A 20043-nucleotide genomic window follows, 5' to 3' on the forward strand; every position below is an offset into this window, starting at 1 on the left:
ATTTATTTATTTTATGTGTGCACCGTCAAATTGGATCTGACAGGTACAGGAGGCAATTGTTCCTCCTTCTTCAGCAGAGCATCTGGTGGATTTGAAGCGCGTACCTCTGGGATTGCAGTGCAGTTTCCTGCCATTAGGCCACCAGAGCTCGCTGAATTCTAACTTTTTTATTATTCTCTTGCACTATAAATTGACTTGTTGTTAAAAATAATGTTTTTTTCTGATTATTAAAGCAGTGTATAGTCAGTCAGTAAGTAAAACTTAGAAATCTTAGAAAATACAAGGAAGGAAATAAAAATTATAATTGTGTTATCCAAAGGAAGTTACATTTCTGACCCAAGGCAGCACCTCCCTGGCAGCTTGACTCCACCAGCAGCTGGCTCCACAGGAGAAAGATGGGCTATCTCTGGTTAGACTTAAAGCTTCCGAAAACCCACTGGGGGATCAGCTATGAGTTGGTTCTGACTGAATGGCAGTGAGTGAGTGAAAGGTAATGGAGTTCATGGATTTTTGTAAGATAATATTATTCAAAATTATATTTTCACCATATTTATTTTCCCTTAAATGTTCTGTGAGAATATTTTTCTAAGAAATTTTTTATTATTTTGTGTATATATGGTTTTGCATCTTCTTTTTCACATAACTTCTCATGAACATGTTTTCATGTTATTAAATCTTCCTGTATATATAGAAAATATGGGTCAAATAATGTTTCTTCATAATCTTGCCACAATAAAATAACCACTGTTAAAATTTTAGTATTTATCCTTGCAGTCTTTTTCAGACACTCGTATTATATATATGGTTATTCCCACCTCGATATCTTTTCCCATGTGATTTAATGTTTTTAAAAGATTATACCTTGAGAACCCAGAAATGGACCCATCTATCTGTGGTCAATGATATTCGACAAGGAAATAAAACCTATCATATGGGGAAATGACAACCTCTTCAACAAATAGGTCTGGCAAAAGTGGACTGCAACCTGCAGAAAGCTGAAACAGGATCCATATCTCACACAGTACGCAATACACATCAACTCAAGGTGGATCAGAGATCTGGGAGTCAAGCACCAAACCATAAAGTTCATCAGAGACAAACTGGGGCAAGCTTAGATGGCCTAGACAATGGTATAAAGAGACTGCCAGATACACCCAGAAATGCATTATCTAGAGAGGATTGAATTGATGAATTGGGACATTCTAAAAGCTAAATCCCTGTGCACATCAAAAACATTTTTCAACAGAGTGAAAAGAAAACTTAATTGGGAAAAAATATTTGGCGATACCATTTCAAGCAAAGGTCTCGTATTCAAAGTACAGAATCCTACAGGGACTCCACAAGAAAAAGACTGATAATGCAATTACAAAATGGGTAAAAGACTTGGAATTTTCACAGAGGAAGATCCTCGAATGGCCAACAGACACATGAAGAAATGCTCAAAATCACTGGAAATAAGAGAGATGCAAATCAAAACCACAGTGAGGTAATCATCTCATCTCAGCAGCAATGGCAAAGTTTTGACAGGACAGCAAGTAATGTTGGAGAGGATGTGGCGAGATAAGAACTCACATATGCTGTCAATGGGATTGTAAACTGGTACAACCACTCTGGAAGGCAGTTTGGCCCTCCTGAGAAAGCTGAACATAGAAATTCCATATGATCCAGCTATTCCATTGCTTGGAATATACCCCAAGAAAATGAGAACTGAGTCACAAACGGAGACTTGTACACCAGTGTTCATAGCAGTATGGTTCACCATCACAAGAACACGGAAACAGCCCAAATGTCCAACCATAATCAGACGGATTGAGAAATTATGATATGTTCACATGATGGAATACTAGACAGAAAAGAAGAGCAATGACTTTGTAAATCAGTACTTGGGAGGAATTGGAGAGCATTATCCTAAGTGGACTAACTCAGACCCATAAGGACAAATACTGTATAAGTCTATTACTGTAGAATGAGTATGAGGATCCATGGAGGGGGGAAAGGGAAGGTGCAGACGGGTGAGGACAGGCTGGAGGGTAGTCACAGGGTTGTACAATTTAATGGGTGGAAGGAGAGGAGGGTAAAGGAAATGAGAAAGATCCACTGTGAAAAAGTGTACATTAATTTTGTAAGTAAACCATTATAAAAGAAAACTTTTATTTTAAAAATGATTATTCTTGATACTTCATTTTACTATTAATTCATACATATTTAAATTTAATTGAATATTTCCCTAATGTAAATTATGAAGCAGTAAACATCCTTAAAGTTAAATCTTTGCACATAGCACTGTTTAAATCTTTGCACATAGCACTGTTTCCTTAGCACAGATTTATAGATGTAACATTAAATCCGCATATATTAATATTTTAATTACATATTACCTTCTAGAAAGGTTAAATTTTTTTTCTTTCATGAAGAAAAGATGAAAAAATATGATTTCTTTATGTTAAGTGCTGTCAAGTAGCAGGCGACTCATAGCGACCCGATGAAGGAGAGTCCTCAACGCTTGGGTGTCTCTCATCCTCTCTCCAGGTTCATAGGGTTTCCGGAGGCAAGATAGTATGGAAGTGGATGCCACTCCTCCTTCCAAGCTTGTTTCAATTGGGGAGCTCCACCCCACTCTATCCGCATTGGGTAGCCAACCATTAACGCATTTGACACATCATTGTCACAGTGTTCAGCCTCACAACAACCACAAGTGACCTCGGTACAGCAACTTGTACATCAGGGCTATACGACCTAGAGGAATGTTTGAACAAAAAAAATGAAAAACAGGCCTGAGGGCTGCGGATTAAAGTCACCCACCTTTGGCTTGGTAGCATTGCTTTCTGTCCACTGGGGCAGCCGATCTCTCTCTGTGTGTTCATGCTATCGTTAAGTGCCGTCCAGTCGCAGGCGACTCATAGTGACCCTATGAAGGAGAGTCCTTGACGCTTGGGTGCCTTTCATCCTCTCTCCAGGTTCATAGGGTTTCATAATGAATTTTGTTATTTATAATATGAAATTTATTTAAGGATTTTTTAGTGTAGGTAAATGTTATTTTTAAAAAAGAAAACAATGGAAATTATTAAAAAAATTGACTTCTCCCACAGATAATCACTACTGATTTTGGACTGTTCTCTTTTTATAATGAATATGTTACTGTTCTAGTTTGCAAAGATAGGATCAAACTACATTTAGTTAGTTTAACAGTAAGAAAACAGTCCATCAAAGCAGTGTGTCATCAACTTGATTATCTTCTTACTGGGTGTTTAGATCAAATTGATTTTTTATTATTTATTTAATTTGTTCATGCATTATAGTTAAGCCTTTTTCTCTTCAGCTTTTCAATTTTAACTGATATAATAGTCTATATTCAATTTTAATAAGAATGTTGTTCTTGTACCATAGAACTGGAACCAACCAATTGCTGACCCTTTGACAGGTTTTCAGAAGTAGTTCACTGCATGGGAGGAGATTGCCCATCTTTCTCCTGTAGAGCAGCTGATGGCCTTGAAACACATGCCTTCAGGATTGCAGCTCAGCTTCTTGCCTCTAGATCACTAGAGAGCCTTCTTATTAAGAATATTTGCCTTTTATTTTCTTCTGGTTTTTTTCCCCTTAAAGTGTTTTTTTCAAAGATGATTTTCCTATTGACTTCGAGATTAGAGTTGGGTTTTTTTTAATAAAAAAACCTAACAAACATTTTTCACTATTTAAAAAGAGGCAATGTTTCCTTATTCTCATCTTGAGATAACTATGTTGGAAGCTTCAATAACAAAAGAGAAGTGCCTATGAAAATTTTAACTATGTATGTTCAGGTTCTTATTGACCTGGGCTTTCACTACTAGCAGTTTCATTTTTCTACTGTTCTCTAATATTGTAACAGGGACAAATTTATATGGTGAAATTGAATGAGTGTCAGAGAAGATAATGATTAGTGTTTTTCTGAGGCAATTACAGTTAATAATTTTATTGTATATAATAAAATCACGTACTTTGATTATATGTAGATGGCTCATATCATAGCTTTGTTTTCTGTTTAGATTGAAGGACGTGTTCTGCCAGTGGAAAGAATTAATTTAAGAAATACTTCGTTTACTACCTCTCAGGAACTCAATTGGGTTAAGGAAATAACCAGAGACCTTTCCATCTTGACTGTAAGTGTTATTTCAAGTGGTACGTATAGGATCAGTATATTCAAAAGTGTGGAAATGAGGAAGCAGGAATGATATTGTCCTCTTCTGAGTGAAAGTAACTGAATTCCCAGGTTGAATTATCTACAAAATAGGGTCCTTCTGATAGGGGGAGTTGATGAATTGTTAAAGATAAGCCCTTTGCCTGAACTCATAATTAGAAAAGGGAAGTGGTCTCCTCTGTCCTTTCTCTCTTCCTCCTCCTTTCCCCTTTTCCCATGTAGGTTTTTGGTGGGTGGTGATTTTTTTTCAAAACTTTTTATTGTGGTCTGAGTGAAATTTTACAGAGCAAATTGACTTTGTGTTCAACAGATCATACACATTTTGTTTTGTTTGTAACATTGATTGGAATCTTCTTGATGTACTAGAATGAATAACATTCTTCCTCTTTCCTTTCTGTGTTTGCTATTTCTGTTCCTCCTCCTCTCCTACCATCTGAGCTTTACCTCTGAGCAGATGCTATCCTTTTGATGTCATGTGATTGATTGTTCTGGTGGTGATCACCTTACAAGCGTATCTATTGTTGGACAGACTTTTGAGTTCAGTTCCAGAGTAGTGGGAGACTAATGGTCATAGTTTACTACATAAATAAAAGAACTACATGATCATAACAGCCCAAGAAGAAAAGGGAGTTAGGCATTTGATGAAATCTAGTATCCATTCCTGATAAAAACTGTCAGTAATAAATAGGAATAAAACGGAGATTCCTGAACATAGTTAAGGTTATATACACAAAACCAGCTGCCACCAATCTTCTCAGTGGAGAGAAACTGGAAGCATTTCTCTTGCTAACAGGACACAGACAAGCATGCCCTTAGTCACCACTCCTAGAGGGCATTTTTATCCAGGAAAAGTATAAAGATGCTAAAAAAATATCCTGTCCCCTCAGTTGGTATGTTAGCTGTCTCTATCAAATATCAAAATTTTGTATATATATATATATATGAATTGTAAATATTTTTGTCATTTTCATCTTTATTACCATATATAAAATACAATACCCATTTTTTTCCTTTTACTGTTATTTGAGTGAAAGTTTAAAGAGCAGAAGATGGCACCAAAAATGAAAAGGAAGCCACTGCCCCTCCCCAAACTCAAGTCAAAGCAAAGACATTAAAGGCCAGGTAGGCAGTCCTGAAGGGCATCCAAAGCTACAAAAAACACCCACCTTCCAGCAGCCTAAGATGCATGCTGAGACTCAAAGGCAACCCAAATACTTCCGGGAGAGCGCTCTCAGGAGAAACAAGCTTGACCACTATGCCATCATTTTAAGTTTTCCCTGACCACTGAATCAGCCATGAGGAAGACAAAAGATAAAACACTTGTGTTCATTATAGATATCAAGGCTAACAGGCTCCAGTCAAACAAGTTGTAAAGAAGTTCATTCGGAGGTCCTGGAGGCATCAGCCAGATCCCGCAGTACCCCACAATGTGGCTCAGGTCCCAAGAGTACCGTGTGCTCCCAGGACAGGCAGAGACATTGAGCCGGTGCCAGGGTGTCCTGGAAACCCACTACACGTGTCCTTGCTCACTTTGCCTTTCCAGTTGCCACTGGAAGCAGACATTGTCTGTGGGGCCCTGAGCTCAGATGCCAAACCACACTGAGAGCTGATTCACAAGGATTCCTTCTTTCACATACCCGTTTTTAAAACTTTCTATTGAAATAAACATAAAAGTACAAGTAAAAAAAAGATAGCTTCATGAAATGGCCTAATCTGCAGGGAGTTTTGCTGCTAATCCACAGGTGCTACCCTCTGACGGTTCTAATCCACTTGTAGCTCCATGGGAGAATGATGAGCAATCTCCTGTGCAGTTTACAGCCTCAGAAAACCCACTGGAGAGTCATCTTTGAGTCATTTCTGACTCAGCGGCAGTGCAGTTTTGAGAAGAGTTAATGATTTTTTACAGGCTAACCAGGTCTGGTTAATCAGTGCCAAGGTTTAAGAAGCCCCACTTCATGCTCCCAATCACTATTTATTTCTTACTCACTCACACCACGGATAATTGCTAATTGATTTCATTGGCCAGCATAGGTTAGTTTTAACTATTTTTGTACTCTATGTGTCAACAGAGTCTTAGGGTATGTATTCTTCTATATTTGACTTCTTTCTTTAAGCCTTGTGTGGGTGAAACCCTTAAGGGGGTAAAGTTTGCGTGTACACCTTTATTCTCATTGTTATATACAGTATTCCACTGTGACAAAGTGATGTAATTTATTTATCACACATATTTATATTAGTAATATGATTTGGAGGGAGTTTTGGTGGCACAGTTAATAGGGAGTTAACATTACTAACCCAAAGGTCGCTCTTCTGTGGCAGTTTGAATCTACCAGTGATTCAGACTCCTTGGGAGAATGCTGGGCAATCACTACTTGTGCTTTATTTATATCCTTATAAACTCTCTGAAGGGTCAGCTGTGAGTGAGTTCTAACTCAGCATCAATGAGTTGTGTGGCTGAATAGGAATTGAATAAGGTGAAAGGAGTGGAAAGTAATTCTCAATGAAAATGCCTAAACGAAGAGTTCAGATTAAGTTGTGGGAAGTACTAAAATGTCTTATGATTGTTTCTAGATCCCCATGCATTTCTGGGCACTGTTTTACCCAAAGAGAGCAATGGATCAGGCTCGAGAGCTGGTTAACATGTTAGAGAAGATAGCTGGCCCAATTGGTATGCGAATGAGCCCACCGGCCTGGGTTGAACTTAAAGATGATCGAGTAGAAACTTACGTAAGAACCATTCAGTCCATGCTGGGAGTTGAGGTAATAAATTGATTTGAGTAAATTGTGATTTTAACAGAAGTTTAAAGAAAAGTTAGATTTTCATTTATTGAACATTCTACCCTACTCTCCCTTCCTGCCCCCTCTCCTCGTTCACTTTATTTTTTTTTTAATATTCATTCATTGTTAACAGCTCCCTCCTCTCTCCCCTCAGTACTCTTTGTAATGTACCTCTTATTCTGGGCGTTGTACATGTAATGCATAATATATTCCTTTTACACAGTTCTTTCCTTCATCTGTTCATTATCTCTCCACTCTTATCCTAGTCTCCTCCTGGCTCCCCATGTCAGATTTGCTTTATAATAGTGGTGCTATGCAGTATTTGTCCTTCTGTGAGATGTTTCAGCATAATCTCCTCCCGGTCACTCATGTTGTGTAATGTTTTATGAGCTCATTGTTTTTCATTGCTACATAGTATTTCCTTATATGAATATACCATAATTTTTCTATCCATTTTATGGGCACTTTCATTGCTTGCATCTCTTTGCTATTGTAAATAATGCAGCAGTAAACATGGGTATGCATATATCTGTTTGGATGTTGGTTATGGTTTCTTTAGGGTATATTCCTAGTAGTGGCATTCCTGGGTCAAATGGGATTTCTCTTTCCAACTTTTTGAGAAAGCACCAAACTGCCTTCCATAGTGGTTGCACCATTTTATACTCCCACCAGCAGTGAATAAGGATTCCAATCTCTCCACAACCTTGCCAGCACTTGCTGTTTGCTGTTGTATTGAACTTGGCTGTTATTGCTGGGGTGAGATGATACCTCATAGTTGTTTTTATTTACATCTCTCTGAGAGCTGGGATTTTGAACGTTTCTTCCTCTGTTTGCCATCTGAATGTTGTCTTTGGTGAAGTGTCTGTTCATATCCTGTGCCTATTTTGTGATTGGGTTGTTTACCTTTATCCTGTTGAGGTGTTGAAATATTCTATGAATTTTAGGTATTAGTCCCTTATCTGATATGGCATTACCAAATAATTTTTTCCAGTCTGTGGCTTTTCTTTTTACCCTGTTGGAGAGGTTTTTGGATGTGCATAGGAATTTGATTCTTAGAATGTCCTAGTCATCTGTTTTGTTCTCTCCTGGTTGTCAGTTGATTAGTGTAAATTTATAAGAAGCCTGTTCTACATTACTTTTGATTTTAAGTTCTCTTGTTTTAATCTGTCATTCCACTATTGCTGATCTCCAGAACCCTGTTTTATTCATTTAGTCTTGAAAAATTGAACTGAGAGCAGTCTATTTCCTTTGATTTTGCTCTTCCCATTTAATGTTAGCATTCTCGCTCACATTAGTCCTGTTTGACTCATGTATTGGCTGGACGAATAACTTACTTAACCTTACTTAGTTCATTATCTATAGAACATGTTGTGCTCAGAAAGCAACTGCTTGGGCCAGGTGCCATCTTACATAGTTCAGTACTGAGCTGTCACAGTCTGGTCTGACTCAAGATTTAAATTGCTCTGGTGCTACACTTGGCAGATAGACTGTCAGTTCTGGTCACCAATCAGAAAACACAAACATCATAGTACTTTCGATTCTTAGGGCTTTTAGTTCTGTTTTGTTTATAAATAAGATAGAGGAAGAAGGTAATAAAAGAAACAAAAACAACAATCTTGAAAGTGATTCTTGCATTGATAACTGGTTCTGGAGAATATGTTGTTGTTGTTACGTGCCCTTGAGTCGCTTGCAATTCATAGTGACCCTATGTACAACAGCCCTAAACTCTGTTCTGTCCTGTGCCAATCTCATTGTCTCTGACACACTCATCCCGATTACCCCAGTCACCAAATCAATCCATCTCCTAGATGGCCTTCCCCCTCCTGCGCCTGCTCTCCACCCTCCCAAGCATGATGTCTTTCTCCAAGGACCGGTCTCTCCTTACAGCGTAACCAGAGTACATCAGAATCCTTGCCTCCAAGGAACAGCCCAGTTTAACCCTCTCCAGGGTGAATCTGTTTGTTTTCCTAGCAGTCCGTGGTACCCTCAATACTCTTCTCCAGCACCAAAGCTCAAAGGCATCAATTCTCCTTCTATCCTCCTTAGTCATTGTCCAGCTCTCTGATGCATATCAAGTGATTGCAAATACCATGGCTTGTCTCAGACTCACCTTAGTCTCCAGAGAGACACCGTTGCTCTTCAGTACTTTAGAGAGGTCCCTAACAGCAGACTTCCCCATCACAATACGTCTTTTCATTTCCTGGCTGCTGGTGCCAAGAGTGTTGATTGTGGAGTCCAGCAGATTAAAGCTGTGAGCAGTCTCAGTCTCTTAACCATCCATCCTGATGCTGCTAGTTGGTCCAGTGGTGAGAGTCTTTGTCTTCTTGCCGTTGAGCCTCAATCCATATTGATGGCTGCTTTTTTCCTTCTCTTTTTTAATTACTGTTTTCTTAGTTTATCATTTGTAGCTGCATACTTGTGTTCTCTCTTATATGCCTTTTTATCTCCTGACATCCCTACCTAGCATACTCTGCAATAGCCTCATCCTGGACCTTATTATTGACAAACTGTTCTACTTTCAAAGTAAACTACCACTTCCCTCATTTCAAAAGTTTTTATATTGTGTTTATGAGAACGAACAGCCTACAGTTTTCATATGGCATGGACATGACTTTTATATACATAATGCTTCCCAGACCTACCTCATATTGATCATCTTATCTCTGTTCTCTTTAGGGCATTTTGTTTTGTTTCTTTTGTCAGGGACCAGAAACGTAGATGTTTAAATAGGCTAGAGAAGTAACAATTGAGTAGAGTAGACTGAGAGGAGATAAAAAGAAAGTACTGGTGTAATTCCTGTGACTTTTACTAGGTGGGACTACAAGTCAGGTAATTCCAAATAGATTTTTTTCAAAAGTGTTGTTAGATGCCTTTGGATTGACTGCAGCTCATAGCAACGCTGTGAACAACTAATTGAAACCATACTGCTTTTTGTGCCATCCACATAATCTCGACCATGATTAAGTCCATTGTTGTATTCACTGTATCAGTCTCATTGAGGGACTTCCTCTCTTTGACTGATCCTCAACATTCCTTTGCATGTCATCTTTTTCCAAGGACTGCCCCCTCCTGACAACATGCCTGAAATGTGTTGTCACTATCCTTGCCTCTGACGAGACCAGTTGCATTTCCTCCAGAACAGATTTATTTGTTCTTTTGACAGTCCTTGGTATATTCATTACTCTTCATCAACACCACAATTCAAGGACATCATCTCTTCCTTATGGACATTCCTTATTCATTGCCCAACTTTCAGATGTATAGGGAGCAGTTGAAAATACCAGACTTGGGCCAGGTACACTTTAGTCTTCTGACTTCCTTGCCACTTAGCAATTAAAAGAGGTTCTTCACAGACGATTTTCCCAGTGCAATGTCTTTTGGCCTCTTGACTATTGCCACCATGGGTATTGATTGTGGCTCCAAGGAAAATGAAATAATCGACAACTTCAGTCTTTTCTCTATTTATCTTGGTGTTGCTATTATTCCAGTTATAAAGATTTTTATTTTCTTAATATTGAGCTGTAATCCATACTGAAGGCTGTAGTCTTTGATTTTATTTTTCTTCTTTGTGTCAAGTCTTCTTCACTTTCTGCAAGCAAAGTGGGGTCCTTTTATACTGTAGGGTGTTGAAGAAATTCTGTAGGTCATCCAGCTTTCCAGATTATTTGCACAGCATACTAACTGAATAGTTAGTTCTGGTGAAAAAATACAACTCTAACACGTGCTGTTCTTGATTATTAAACCCAGACAGTTGCTTCTTGGTCTATGTAAATGTTTTACATGAACACAATTAAATATCCTGGGATTTATTCCCATTCTTACTGTTATCCATGATTTATTATCCAACAATCAAATGCCTTTGCATAGTCAGTAAAACACAAGTAAGTATCTGTTAGATTGTTTACTTTTAGCCAAGATCTATCTGACAGCAGCATTGATAGTCTTGGTGCCATGACGTCTTCTGAATCCAGCTTCAGTTTTTGTCTGATTTGTTATGTTCTGATCAGTTTTTAATAGTCATCAATATTTTACTTTCAAGTGATTTAAATTGTGTTTTTTATAATTTCTACATTCTGTTGGATAACTTGTTTTTGAATGGGAGTAAATATGACTCTTTCCCAGACAGTTGGCCAGGTAGCTAAATTTCTTAAATTAATAAGCCGGGCTGCATCTGTTTGCTGAAACCCTGCAGTTAGTATTCTGAAACCTTACTTGGTATTCTGTCGATTCTTTGTGTTTTATTTTTTGCCAGTGTCATCAGTGCAGGTTGGACATTTTCCTTACTACTATTAGTTCTCTCTCATTCATGTACTGTTTACTGAAATGGTTCAGGTGTTGAAATGATCAATTATTTATAGTACAGTGATTGTGTATATTCCTTTCATCATATTTTTTAAACACTTCCCACTCCACCCCCTTATATATGGGTAAAGAACTCTGGTCCAATAAAGCATTATGTTGTGCTAATACCTGACAGGTCAGAAGTTCAGAGATAGCAGCTGCTTGGAGGGAGAAAGATTTACAACCTCAGTATTGCAATGGAGGGTCACTGTGAGTTGGAATGAATGGATTTGGTTTGTTGTTGAGTACTGCTGTAGAGTTAGAACTGACCTATAGCTGACTCTCTGATGGGCTTTCAGAGACAGTTAATCTCATGAGAGGAAATTAACCATCTTCTTCTGTGGAACAGCTGCTGGATTTTGATCTACGTGCCTTCGGGATTGCAGCACAGCTACTTGCCAGTTGGCCACTAGAGCACCCCTTCCATCTTCTCTTGATGCCCTGCATCATCCAGGATTTGCCCATATAAATCCTTCAGTGTTACATCTCGAAGCTTGAATTTATTTGCCTCTTCCAGCTGAGAAATGTCCAGTGTGTTCTTCCCTTTTGGTTTTCTAACTACAGGTGTTTGTACAGTTTAATACTTTGTTTTCTTGAACTGCCCTTTGACATCTTTTGATCAGCTTTCTTACTTAATGTTTCCCCCTTTGCTTTGAGTTTTCTCCATTCTAGAAAAACTTGAGAGTCTCTTTTGAAATGAATTTTTAACTTTTTGTTCCTTCCTGTACCTTTTGGTTTTTCCGTGGGTAATATCCTTGATGTCATCGCACAGCTGGTCTTGACTTCATCCATTAATGTTCATTGCATCAAATCTGTTCTTGAAATGGTTTTAAATTCAGGTGGGACAAAATCGAGTTCCTCTTTTGGCTTGTTTTTTTTTAATTTTCAATTTCGTTTTGAACTTGTGAGTAATTTATACTCTGTTGCACAGGTGGCCCTTTAACTTGTTCTGTAGATATTGAGCTTTTCCACTCTCTTTTCACAGATGTATTCAATTTTATTTCTGTGTAATCCATCAAGTGAGGTCCATGTGTAATAGTCACTGTTTATGTTCTTTAAAGAAGGCTTCACCCCTCTGGTGGTTTGAATCCATCACCGGCTCTGTGGGAGAAAAAGGAGACAGTTTTCTTTCCATTACTATAATGCAGCCTTGGAAACCTGATGGAGGGCTGCTGTGAGGGAGCAGAGTGACCTAAGAATCCTTTTCTGGGGCAGTCTACCTTACTACTTTAAGTTCCCTGTCTACTTTAAAGGACCTGTGACTTGAAAATTGTCTCTTGAAAATTGGAGTCCCACTTGGAAACTAGTTGAAAGGTGAATCTTTGAACCCACTCTGAGACTCCAGAAAAGGTTACAGCCCAGGACGCTGCCTGGGGCACACTCATAACAACACAGAGTGTTCTTCCTGTCATCTAACAGCAGAACCCCATTAAAGGCCTCACAGAGTTCCAGAGCCTTACCTGTTGTACACATTTATCTCTTGAAGGGAAAGATACAGATGGTTGTTTGTATCATCATGGGCACACGTGATGATCTCTATGGAGCCATCAAAAAACTGTGTTGTGTGCAGTCTCCAGTGCCTTCTCAGGTGAGTACAATTGGTGCATGAGGCATAGATGACATTTTAGCTTCCCGGGAGAGATAAAAATAATGTTAACATTAGTAATTATTAGAAGCCAATTAAGTGTAGACTCGTCTAGTATAAAGTTCCACTTAATAGAGTAAATTGGTGCTTAGCAGATAGCTCTTCATAAATGCTCCTTTTATTTTAGTTTTGTGTGTTCAGAGATTGAACCTGCAGGTAGTTTCACATGACTGGGTTCACATGAGAGTATGGGCTTCCTCCTGAAAGGAGAATGTGGTCATTGATTGTAACTCTGGAGGTTTGGTTGTTTTGTTGTTGTTTTTTATTTCACTCTGTATTCTATCTTTTTTGAAATTTTGTTTGTTGATTGCTTTTTTTGTCTTGTTTTGATTTTCTGGATATATGTGTGTATAGAGTTAGAGCTATTAATGCAAAATGTTATTTTCTGCTAACTTAAGTTTATAAATAAATAATATAATATTTGCTTCTGAATTAATGCTTTCTAAGACATTGATAGTGCCCTGCTTTTGGTACTTGGTTATAGGTAATCAACGTTCGAACCATTGGTCAACCCACCAGGCTTAGGAGCGTGGCCCAGAAAATTTTACTTCAGATTAACTGTAAATTGGGTGGAGAGCTCTGGGGAATAGATATTCCTCTGGTAAGTGATGTCTTGATTAAATTCAGTTTCCTAGAAAATCCTGCCTAGCTTTTCTCCAGTCTAGTTATCTGTCATATTTTCAGTGTTTACCCATTAATCTGAATTAATTTTTTCCTGGTTTTGTGCACTTTTATATAAGACTGCATGTTTATAAGAATGATATAAGAAGCCTTTCTACGAAGATGGCGCCAGAAGCGAAGAAGGAAGCCCCTGCCCGTACCAAAACTGAAGCCAAAGCAAAGGTATTAAAGGCCATGAAGGCAGTCCTGAAGGGCATCCACAGCCACAAAAAAAAAGAAGATCCGCACGTCACCCACCTTCTGGTGGCCTAAGATGTTGAGACTCTGAAGGCAGCCCAAATACCCCTGGAAGAGCGCCCCGAGGAGAAGCAAGCTTGACCACTATGCCATCATCAAATTTCCCCTGACCACTGAGTCAGCTATGAAGAAGATAGAAGATAACAACACACTTGTGTTCAATATGGATGTCAAGGCCAACAAGCACCAAATTAAACAATCTGTAAAGAAGCTCTATGACACTGATGTGGCTAAGGTCAACACTTTGATTAGGCCTGATAGAGAGAAGAAGGCCTGTGTTCAACTTGCTCCTGACTATGGTGCTTTGATGTTGCCAGCAAAATTGGGATCATTTAAACTGAGTCCAGCCGGCTAATTCTAAATACAAATTTCTCTCTCTCTCTCTCTCTCTCTCACACACACACACACACACACACACACAAGCACCAAAATTACATAAGAAGGCATATTGTTAAGTAGAATCTATTCCTTAGCAAGGAGCTTCATGCTTGGAAAAGTGAGGGTAGGCAAAAGAGAGGAAGATTCTTAGATGGATTGGCACAGTGACTGAAGCACTGGATTCAAGTCTGTCAGAAATGATGAGGATCGTACAGGATAGAACAGAGTTCACATCTGTTCTTGAGTTGCTATGGGTTGTACGACTCAGTGGTACCTAACAACAACATGATAAGAATGTTTTCCATGATTGAGTCAGGATAGTGTATTCTTTGGTTGTCAAAATGCTCATGTTTTGGGACTTTGAATTTGTAAATACTTGCAATGAGTGAGAAACATGAATCCATAAGGTTTAACCTCAGCCAGATAAAAATGTATGCTGGTTGTGTGTATATATACATAAAATGTAAAAGAACATAAACTAATCATCAAGATGGTTATGGGTGGCTTTTGTGTTCTCTGCTTCTCCATTTTCTATAATGTTGTTGTTATGTGCCATCGAGTCGTTTGCGACTCATAGCGACCTTATGTACAACAGCCCTAAACCCTGCCCTATCCTGTGCCAATTGCACTGCCTCTGACACACCCATCCCGATTACCCCAATCACTGAATCAATCCATCTTGTAGAGGGTCTTCTCCTCCTGCGCCGTCCCTCCAGCCTCCCAAGCATGATGTCCCTCTCCAAGGACCTGTCCCTCCTTGCAACATGCCCAGAGTATGTCAGACGAAGCCCCAGAATCCTTGCCTCCAAGGAGTTGCTTGGTTTAATCCTCTCCAGGATGAATCTGTTTGTTTTCCTGGCAGTCCATGGTACATTCAATACTCTTCTCCAGCACCACAGCTCAAAGGCATCAATTCTCCTTCTGTCCTCCTTGGTCATTGTCCAACTCTCTGATACATAACAAGTCATTGCAAAGACCATGGCCTGTATCAGGCGCACCTTAGTCTCCAGAGAGACACTGTTGCTCTTGAGTACTTTAGAGAGGTCCCTAACAGCAGACTTTCCCATTGCAATACACTTTTTTATTTCCTGACTGCTGGTGCCAAGAGTGTTGACCGTGGAGTCGAGCAAATATGCTTTTTTATTTCCTGACTGCTGGTGCCAAGAGTGTTGACCGTGGAGTCGAGCAAACTGAAGCTGTGAACAGTCTCAATCTCTTCGCGATCCATCCTGATGCTACCAATTGGTCCAGTGGTGAGAATCTTTGTCTTCTTAACATTGAGCCTCAGTCCATACTGAAGGCTGCAGTCCTTGACCCTCCACAGCAAGTGCATGAAGTCCTCCTCAGTTTCAGCCAGCAGGGTTGTGTCATCTGCATAACGCAGATTGTTAATAGATCTTCACCAATCCTGATGCCACACTTCTCCTCATAGAGCCCAGGCTCCCGGATAATCTGCTCTGCATATAGGTTGAAAAGGTATGGAGACAGGACACATCCTTGGCGTACACCCTTCCCAGTTTTGAACCATGCAGTGTTACCCTGCTCTGTTCTGACTACGGCCTCTTGATCCAAGTATAGGTTTTGCATTAGCATAATTAAATGTTCTCGGATTCCCATTCTTCTCAGAATCAGGCACAGTTTGTTCTATAATGTATATATTTTTAAAGTTTGAAGAGAAAAAAAGATATTCTTTTAAAAACCTCATGAAATCTCAATTGCTTGTAGAATAAAGTTAGCTGTTCACACCTAAAAAAATGTTTTCCACATTTTTAACTGCTAAAAAAATTAATGGCTAGTAATTATATGAAATTCAGCTTATAATATTTGAATATAATTTGTTAGAACATGGTCACACTTGTTAATTTATGTATTATCTGTGGCTTCTTTCACACTATAATGATAAAATTGGGCAGCTTTGACAGAGGGTAGGCTCATATATCCTAATGTATTTGTTTCTGACTCATTAAGCAAAAGTTTGTCAAGCCCTGCTCTGTATCTGTGACTTTGTTCCTAGCATATTTTAAATGTCAAGGTGATTGTAGTAATACTTTTTATTTCCCAGTGTTTATTATATAAATGGTAAGGTTAAGATTGTTTTGGAGTTCAGATAATAATTACAAACAGAAAGCTGGATTTTTTATTTTCCAATCTAGAAACAATTAATGGTGATTGGGATGGATGTTTACCATGACCCTAGCAGAGGCATGCGCTCAGTCGTTGGCTTTGTTGCAAGCATCAATCTGTAAGTATTATGGATAGTTTCATTTTGTTTTGTTACCTTGTTTTGATGCCTAACCTAGCTATAAACAAAATTTACTGCCATCAATTCTGTTTTGACACACAGTGACCATCCATCAGATTTTTTAGGCAGTAAATCTTTATGGAAAGAAACTATCCATCTTTCTTTCATGGAGTGATTGGTGGATTTGAGCTACTGACCTTTGGTTTGCTGACTAGTATGTCTCCGCTATGCCCCAGGGGTTCCTTAATCTTATTATAGAATCAGCAATTTTTTTTTTTAGGATTATACAGTGTTCTAAACTATTTCCTCTTTTGTCTTCTTAATGATACTTGTTTATGCATTTTATTTAGCAAACTTGTCACCTGTATAAGTTTGCTCCTCAGCTAGAGTTATAAACTTGTGCCACATGGGGGCTGTGTCTTCTTGATAAGTCTCCCTGCATCTTCCCTGAAATGAGGTCTTTTTGTTGTGATTGCAAAAGGTAATTGCAAAAGACTTATTACAGATAATCAATAGGAAATTTAGGAAACAGTAGTTACTCATGATTCCTCTTTTATAACTAACTACTATCAAAGGTTTGATGTATGTGAGAATGTGTGCATATACAATATACACACAGAGAAATACTTTCTTATACATATTTTAACACATTATTTTATTGAGTGCTATCATGTCAGTTTTGACTGATAGCAACTCTATGAGAACAGACTTACCAGGACAGGAAATTGCCTGGGAGGAGATTGCCCATTTTTCTCCCTTGGAGCAGCTGGTGAATTCAAACCATGTGCCTTTTGTTTGGCAGTGGAACTCCTTAGCACTAAGTCATCAGAGCTCCCTCTATAGAATGGGATAGAACTGTTCCAAATGGTTTCCTTAGCTGTAATCTTTATGAACAAGAAAGACATTTCCTCCCATGGAGCTGCTGGGGGGTTTGAATCACTAACTTTCTGGTTAGTAACAGAATGTGCTTAATTAATTTTGGCACCACTGGGCCTCCTTGTTAAAACATATAGATGGGAGTGTGGGAATGTATGTACGTGTGCACATGTTATATATCTTTATATTTACATGGTTGGAGTACTGTTAATCATATACTTAAAAAATCTTTCTCCATGATCAACACAAATAAATGTTAACTAACTCCTATTAATTACTGCATGGAATTTATTTTATGTGGTATTACTATTTAACTACTTACTTATCTACAGGTAAATATATAAAGATTGTTAATTTTTTATTAGAAGGAAGTTGGTGGCAAATACACAAAATTGTACATATATTTTTGGTTTTGTATGGGTCTTAAATGTATCTTTTGTCTGCATTATCACATTTTGTTAGATAAAATTTATATGCATTCACTAAATATTGCTAGCAACAAATTAATGCATAAAGAAGCAACTGATGTTAGACTTGGTCTTCTAAACGTATTTGTTAATGTCTCTCTCTGACTCTTTTTTTCTTTACTATCTTGCTCCTCCCTCCTCCCCTTTCCCTAGCACCCTCACAAAATGGTATTCCCGAGTGGTATTCCAGATGCCTCATCAGGAGATTGTGGATAGTCTGAAGCTGTGCCTGGTAGGCTCCTTAAAAAAGTTTTATGAGGTGAGGAAAACAATAATTCTGCAGTTTCACAATTTATCTGACTGCTTTAACAGAAAGTTTGATTTAATATTAGGTCGCAAATCAAGTGAAAGTAAGTCTCTTTAATAGAATAAAAATCAGTCATTGCAGAACAAGCAGCTCAGTTATTCCCTTCAGGCTCCTACTCGTGCATATCAAACTCAAAGAATTAAATGCTTTAATTTGGTCTGCTAAGTAGTAATTATTTCCCGATGCCTGCAAACACAATCTTCATGCCTTTATCAAGAAAGTTGAGGGTATATTTCAGCAATTAAAGTAGCTTATGAATTTACTTGGCATTTTATGACTATCATTATGAGCTGACTCTTTCATTTCAGCTCAAGACAAATATCTCTTTGTAAATTAACCCTGAGACTCCAAAGAATGCTAGCCATGGAGAACTAGCACGTTGCTGTCATTAAGCTGATACCTGGTCTGGAACAATGGTCAAGCAAAGTACTGATTATTGCCCTAGCAAAGGAAACCTTGATAAGTGCCTTGTATTTCATGGAATCTGGGTTATCCCTTTATGTTTTGATTAAGTAGTAGGAAATTTTATACTTTTGTAAGGTTGTAGTTAGTCCATAGCTATTAATAAAATTTCATTTTGGGTTAAGTTTCCAGTGCTATCCTGCAAATAATTTTATATTGTTCAAGTATTAAAGTATTTTTAAAAGTTGAATTTTTTCCCTAAGGTTCATTTTCACCAACACCTTCATTTTTATTGTTTTATTTTGTCTTTCATAGTTCTATGCATTATTACTTAGGACCTTAATCAGAGATAATGTCCCTGGAACCTTTCCCACTTTCCCTTTACTCTATCCCTCAGCCAAAATGATTTCTTTATGTTCCGGTCTGTGGGTCCTTTGTTGATAATTCTTTGTACTAGTTATCATATTTGGCTTTAAATATGTTTATCTTTTACATCTTTTAATAGATTATGAATTATTTCAGTAGTATTTGATTGTTGACAGGTTTGCCACGTATTTTCTTAAAACTTAATGGATAAATCAACCATTTATGATGCTCTTAGTAAATAATTTGGATAGGGCAAAAGGAATTATTTTTTATATATCCCTCTTTATATTTTTGTTTGATTGATTTAGGTTTTGGTTTTGAGGGTTTTTTTAACAACATGATGGCTGGATTAAAGAGCAAGCATTTCAGGAAAATGAGAAAGGTGAAGATTGCATTGCCTTTTACAGTGTGTACTGAGTTAGGATGGAAGGATGAATGGAAATAATTACAGAAAGGAAATGCAGTTACATTAATGGATATTGCAATTAGTGTTGAAATTGTATATGAATGCTTGAATGGAAAATCAATTTGTTTAGTAAACTTTGGCTGAAATTACAAAACAGGAACTCCAGTGACATACTACATTGAACAGGAATGCTGCATAAAACCTCTTTAAAATGTTGCAAATCAAAGCTGTTTCTTGGATGACTAACGTGTGCCTTAACTCAAGGTATTTTCAGTTGCCTTACATGCATATCAAGAAAGATGGTTAATTAGAAAGGTTGGAGAAGAATCATATATTTGAGCTGTGGTGTTGAGGAAGAATATTAAATATACCATGGACTGCCAGGAGAGCAAACAAATCTTTCTCATAATGCTTCTTAGAAGTTAGAATTGCTTTCTTTTACTTTTAAAAGAGAGGTGCGAACTTGGAGGTGGGGGGGAGGGATGGGTAAGGAGAGAAGTGCAGCAATGAATGAATAGAAATCCAAAATCTCTGTAAATGTTCATTATGCCATATTTTAGAACTAATAAGATGAGATTTTAAAAGTGATGCTTGTAATCGCACGATTAAATACTTGGGAGTAAATATAACCAGAAGCACAAAGGACCTATTCAAAGAAAATTACAAAACATTACTACAAGAAACAAAAAGAGATCTGGAGAAGTGGAAGAATATCCCTTGCTCATGGATAGGAAGACTCAATA

The 20043-nt window shown here is 38.0% G+C and overlaps 1 protein-coding gene across 1 annotated transcript in view; it reads left to right on the forward strand.

Moving 5' to 3' along the window:
* Positions 1-20043, forward strand: part of PIWIL2 (piwi-like RNA-mediated gene silencing 2) — a 143366-nt gene that overhangs the window by 71432 nt on the left and 51891 nt on the right. Inside the window, exons 14-19 of the mRNA XM_006884830.1 lie at positions 4023-4136; positions 6746-6934; positions 12780-12881; positions 13423-13539; positions 16388-16476; positions 17973-18078. Of these exons, the coding sequence (XP_006884892.1) occupies positions 4023-4136; positions 6746-6934; positions 12780-12881; positions 13423-13539; positions 16388-16476; positions 17973-18078 (717 nt within the window). The remainder of the gene's footprint in view (positions 1-4022; positions 4137-6745; positions 6935-12779; positions 12882-13422; positions 13540-16387; positions 16477-17972; positions 18079-20043) is intronic.

The sequence above is a fragment of the Elephantulus edwardii genome, unplaced genomic scaffold (genome assembly GCF_000299155.1).
Source record: "Elephantulus edwardii isolate Elephantulus edwardi_28Jun2011 unplaced genomic scaffold, EleEdw1.0 scaffold00038, whole genome shotgun sequence".
Classification (NCBI taxonomy): domain Eukaryota; kingdom Metazoa; phylum Chordata; class Mammalia; order Macroscelidea; family Macroscelididae; genus Elephantulus; species Elephantulus edwardii.